Raw genomic sequence first — 6,101 nt, 5'->3', positions numbered from 1 at the left:
CCAGGGCCGGCTCTGGAAGAAAAGGTACAAATGAGCTAAAAATATAGAGTTGGTAAGCGGTGGAGTTTTGCTGCAAGCTGTACAAGACTATAACTTATTCTCCAAGCTGATAAAGAGACTAGTGGTATGGATTGAGCCTATTAGTATATGGATTGGGTGCCGGGCCTTCCTTTCTTCATCTTAACAGAAGCACTGCTAAACGTTCTTACGTACAGTTCTGTTCCTTTTTTTTTTCTTCCTGTTCTATTAAACCCTAAACACTGTACGTTGCTCCTGCATTCCAATAATGGCAGCTGGAAAAAGACCCAAGAACACAAAGATAGAAGTGGTACCAGTTCTGAGTCGACAACTCGACATTTGCCTAAACAAAACAAAGTAATTTACTCGCTTGCAGCCATGGATGGGCCAGTCGGCCGGCGAGTTTCACGTCAAGAAATCTATCGAGATATATACGATCCAATCTTCTCCACATATCTTACCAGTGATCACTATGTGAACATTATTCAAGTCTGAATCGAAAATGGCCCAACTATTTATATAAAGAAAGAAATTGTTTGATAAGTACGTTTGACCACGACGATAGAGGGTCCAAATAATTGGCTAGCTGTTGATCACATTTATTAACTTGCAGCCATGGATTACACAGGAGATGTACTTTCAGTATATCTGGAAAAATCTACCTACCCTAGATATGAGTGTGAGCTCGATCATCTACCTCAATTATTGGACTGGATAATTAAGATCGAGTTGAGCGAGTGATCGAGGTTGCTTCAGCATTGGTTATAAATAGCAAGACGTCTAGCCAGATCGATAAACAAGATCACTGAACTACTTCATTTCATTCGATCAGAAAATGTCCTTAATATTACCACCCACTATTGCTATTAGTTCAACCTGGGACGACGAGAGTAAGAATCATTACTTGAACTTCTGCGATGATCCTGAACAATAGGCGTATGGCTTCCTCACCTTCAGCGGAGACAACGTCTTCAGCCCGTTAGCAAAGTTTGAGGTGGTGACGGCCAATACCGGGACGGGACCAGTGCACATACGATGCGCCTACAACAAGAAGTACCTGCGACGCAAAGATGAAACTAGTGGGTACATTGCTCCTAAGGCTGATGAACCAGACGAGGACCATGCCAAATGGTCGTGTACACTGTTTGAGCCTCTAGAATCTGCCGATGGCGACAGCGGCAAGGCCAAGCTTCGCCATGTCCAAATGAAACTATATGTAACGCCATTTTACACAGGAAGCAAAGACAAAAACAAGAATTATTTTTTGTGCAATCGGAGTTTCGAAAGTTGTACTTATGACATCGCCGACTTGGAGTCGTTGGTGATATTGCCAAGGCATGTCGCCTTCAAAGGCCACACAGGCTATTACCTTAAGATTGTCTCGAGTGGGATGTTCCAGTTCGTCTCAAAAGATAAGGGGCTTCCTGAGTGCTGGTTCGAGGTCTACACTAATGGCCACGGAAGAGTACAAATCAAGTCACGCCAAAGAAACAGTTACTTGTTCAACATGGGTAACAGGATCCAGTTATATGACTCATCTCCAGACATGGAAGCCACTGATCCAAGAACCTTGTTTATGCCGGTGAAGGTCAGCGGTAATGCGATCGCGCTTAGAAGCTTGTGCGACAACAACTATTACTGCGCACAATACAGTGACGCTAATGGAAGCGACTTCTTGCATGCATGCTACGGCAGCATTGCAGCCGACTCGCGCTTCATTCTGGAAGAGCTTGTTTTGTCTAGGAAAATCTACAATACTGACTTCGACCTCAAGAATGCGATTATCTACGGCGAGACCCCGATCACCATGGCCACCGCCAACGCCAGCAACGACACCGCAAAAGACAACACTGCGGAGTTCCGATTCGAGTACAAGGATAGTACGAGCAGCATGTGGAACTCCTCCAGCTCATGGAGTGTGGGGATGGAAGTCAGCGTCAGCTTCAAAATTCCATTCATCGGTGGTACTGACGTCAGTATTTCCGGTGAGTATGCCGATTCGTACGAGGAGGGAACAGCTGTGACGACCGAAAACACATTAGAGACTACCTACACGGCCACCGTGCCGGCTAACACTTCGATATCTGTGAGCCTGATGGCGACGAGAGGAAAAGGCGACGTGCCTTACTCTTATTATCAGAAGGACGTGCTTTACAACGGTAAAACCGTTGTCTATAAGAAAGATGACGGGCTATACACGGGTATCAATTCATACAACTTTCGCTACGAGGTTACAACATTGAAAGGGCCAAAAACTAGAGCTGATTTGCCGACCCGAGAGCACATGTTGCCGAACCCGTCGGTCAATCCCTCCGTCGAACAAATGCTACCAGTGCCGGCCGCGCCGTCTGGATCAACCACCGGAGTGCAAAACAAGGTGAGCATTTCCACCATGGAACAAGGCTTGGTGAAAATGGAATTAGAAGACGCAGCAGCTCAGTCTGTCGACATGAAACCCTAGCTTGATTGGGAAGAAGAGTGACGGACGGTTGTGGGTACACACTACACAGCATCCACTAACCCTCACGAGACAGACTCGTCCTATAATGAATTAATCATACCTATCTACGGAAATACGGCTTGTTGCATATGCTCAATGCAATCGAGTGTCCTGCGGAAGTGGAATCTATTTGTTTCATGTTTTCTGCTTTGATCGATAATGGTGTAATAAAACCATAAAACCTATGTTATACAAACATAGGTCAAGTATGTATACGTTTGTAAGAAAGCATGCTAGCGTGCTTATTATGAGTGTTTTTTAGTGTCTAATGAATAAAATTTGGGATAAGGTTAGGGTGTGTTAATGCATGTCATGTATTAACTCTATCATAAAGTTGTAAAATGAGTTCTAAAAGTAGTAATATTAGTTTTCAAAATCCCTAAACTTTTCTAGTTGTATTTTACATAATAATACTGGTAACTAAATATTTCGAAGTACAAAATCAAAGACTAACCTCTTGCAGTATATATATGGAAGAAGATGATCTTTCATGTTCTAACCTTGAACCTGATTAATCTGTAACCTTGCCTATTTTAAACAACTAGGCCAACTGGCGGTAACCAATAGCTCAGATGCACCGGCCGGGAGGTGCACGAAATACAAACGAGCCTTGTTCTTTGGGTGATGAGTTAGTTACCAGCTGGCTTCAGGGGTAATATGCTGGTGTACGTACAGAGGTGGAGCTATCAGGCTGAGGATAGGAGACACCGTACTCTCTATGATATGACTACATTTAATTCTCAACAATTCGATTATACCAGCCTCAATTATTTGCATAAATGTTTATCTTTGCTACAGTTATGTGAAATGTATTAACCTATTGCAACTAATTATCTCTCTATTCATCTGTTCAAACTAGTGCATGGCCGTGGTAGCAGGGTACTGCTTAGTTCTGTGTTCCTGCATTTTTTTTTCCGGAGTTTAGGGTTTCCTGCTTAGTTCTTACTTCTGTGTCCCTGCTATTTTTTTTTTCCCTCATCATAGGCTGCTATTTTTCTGCAGCTGTGCTTCAGATGTAATACCAGCTGGTAAAGATTACTTGCTCTAAGAAATTTTGTTTTGCAGCTCAAAGAGATCGAGAAGATTCTGCATAAGAAGCAGAATATTCTGAAAGAGGATTTGCTTCTTCTGACAATTATATCCTTGACGTTTAACACGTACAAATCTGTTGGTGGCCAGACAGAGAATTAAGCAGAGAGGCTCGTGCTGCTCAGGTCGATCTTTGTGCTTTGCATTTTAGCTTTGATCATTTTAGTCCTCATCAGAATCTCATTTGGAAGATCGATCGTTGTTCCATGAATGCAACATTATTGATCGATCTTTCCGACTTCTGTTTCTGTCCAAATCTAATAATCTGTCTTGTATTGTAAAAGAAGGGAAAGAAATGGAAAGAGACTAAGAGAGGATGGAGAAGCTTTTGTTGACAGTGTATCACATCTCATATCCTATAAGAGAAAATTAGATGAATACCCAAAATACTCGATTTATACTTTAATTGAAAACATGTTGAAGCATACTCAACGTTTTGTGTTTGCTTAACCATATCACTCAAAGTCTGAATCAAATTTGTGTCGATCGGCTGAAGAATATATTGAGACCAATGTTAATGAACAGCTCAATTTCCATAACAAAATTGTCGCTGGATATCTTGCATTGTGTGTTTCTTTTGTAGAAACTAGCAAGTAAGATTATTACGTTCTGCTTGAGATAATGTCATCTTTATTGCACTCGACACTTGGTGAGTTATTATTGTCATTACTTGGATGCTTCTTCTGTATTGCCAAAACAACAAAAAGGATATGACGTAGGGTGGATATGGATTTTAATGTATGTTGTCGTGTACATTGCAGCCATGGATTCCAGTGAGCAGGAGAACTTTATTCATCCACGCATTTCACAAAGATAGAAATATCTAAGATATGATGCGTGGTCATCTCATCCATCTTCTCCGCAATTCACCATGTGAACATAACTGATAAGATCGTTGAGCGAGTGATGGAGCTTGCTTCTGCATTTGTTATAAATAGCATGTGTAAGATAAACAAGATCTCGAACTAGAGGGATCTATCATCTATAATTCTATATACTTCTTTCAGAAAATGTCGTTCCAATTACCATCCATTTTTGCTCTCAGCTCACCCTGGTTCGACAACTACTACTTGAACTACAGCAATGATTCCGACTCCGAGGCGCTTGGCTTTCTCAAATTCAATGGAACGGATGCCTTGAGCTCGTTAGCAAAGTTCGAAGTCGTGAAGGCAAGTACCGGGACGGGACTAGTACACATACGATGCTCCCACAACAGAAAGTTCCTGCGAACGAGAATTAAAGGTGATCCAAACCTTTCTCCGGAGGCTGATGAACCAGAGGAGGACCAATCCAAATGGTCGTGCACACTGTTTGAAGCTCAAGCAGCCGAAGATGGCAACCCTGACAAAGTCCATTTGTTCCATGTCGGAGAAAAACAATATGCAGTGGCATGGAACGAAGGTGTAGGCGAAAACAAAAAGTTCCTGAGACTTTTTGACACTCCTGGTCATCAAGGTGTCTTCGACATCACTAGCTTGGAGTCATTGGTGATACTACCATCCATTTTTGCGCTTAGCTCACCTTGGTTCGACAACTACTACTTGAACTACAGCAATGACTCTGATGCTGAGACGCTTGGTTTTATCAAGTTCAACGGAACTGATGCCACGAGCTCGTTAGCAAAGTTCGAAGCCGTGAAGGCTAGTGCTGGGACAAGACTAGTACATATACGATGCTCCCACAACGGAAAGTTCCTGCGAACGAGAAGTAAAGGTGATCCAAACCTATCTCCGGAGGCTGATGAACCTGAGGAGGACCAATCCAAATGGTCATGTACATTGTTTGAAGCTAAAGCAGCTGAAGATGGCAGCCCTAATAAAGTCCATTTGTTCCATGTCGGAGAAAAGCAATATGCAGTGGCATGGAACGAAGGTGAAGGCGAAAACAAGAAGTTCTTGAGACTTTTCGACTCTCCCGGTCATCAGGGTGTCTTCGATGTCACTAACTTGGAGTCATCGGTGATACCAGCTGGACCGGCCTAAAAATTATATATATATGAACAAATATAATATCAAATATATATATATATATATATATATATTTCACATATATATATCCTATCTAGAGCGAAGCTTCGTTTTGAAATTAAAGTGTGAAGTTCCATATTTGACTCACTTTTCGGTCATATTTTCACATCTTCACCGTTCAGTTTGTAGAACCTAATGCATAGATCACTTCTGCAAAGTTTCATCAAATTTGAAGATCGTTTGGGTTCTCGTAATCGTTATTTACATAGACAGTTCTGGTTAGACAGATTTATGATCCGTTCATTGATTTAATTTAATTCGATACCTTAACGATCATCAATTTAGATGAAATTTTGCAGGAATGATCTATACATTAGTATCAATAAACTTAACGATTGAGATGTGGAAATATGACCGAAAAGTGAGTTAAATAAGGAACTTTACACTTTAATTTCAAAACGAAACTTCGCTATAGATAGGAATTGTATATATATATATATATATATATATATATATATATATATATA

The 6,101-nt window shown here is 41.3% G+C and overlaps 1 protein-coding gene across 1 annotated transcript; it reads left to right on the top strand.

Moving 5' to 3' along the window:
- Nucleotides 1-286: 286 nt before the first annotated feature.
- LOC101301630 lies at nt 287-2,479 on the top strand. Its single transcript, XM_004309308.1, has 2 exons — nt 287-328; nt 953-2,479. Exons 1-2 carry the CDS (start codon nt 287-289, stop codon nt 2,477-2,479), a joined length of 1,569 nt encoding a protein of 522 aa, XP_004309356.1.
- Nucleotides 2,480-6,101: the final 3,622 nt, after the last annotated feature.

Source organism: Fragaria vesca, unplaced genomic scaffold (assembly GCF_000184155.1).
Source record: "Fragaria vesca subsp. vesca unplaced genomic scaffold, FraVesHawaii_1.0 scf0511347, whole genome shotgun sequence".
In the NCBI taxonomy this organism is placed as follows: domain Eukaryota; kingdom Viridiplantae; phylum Streptophyta; class Magnoliopsida; order Rosales; family Rosaceae; genus Fragaria; species Fragaria vesca.
Note: the sequence above shows the minus strand (reverse complement) of the source record. Positions and strands in the feature narration are given on the sequence as shown.

Coding starts and splice junctions, on each gene's coding strand:
- LOC101301630 (XM_004309308.1), top strand. CDS start 287: ATGGCAGCTGGAAAAAGACCCAAGAACACAAAGATAGAAGTG. Junction 329..952: donor AGAACACAAAGATAGAAGTG/GTACCAGTTCTG, acceptor CCTGAACAATAG/GCGTATGGCTTCCTCACCTT.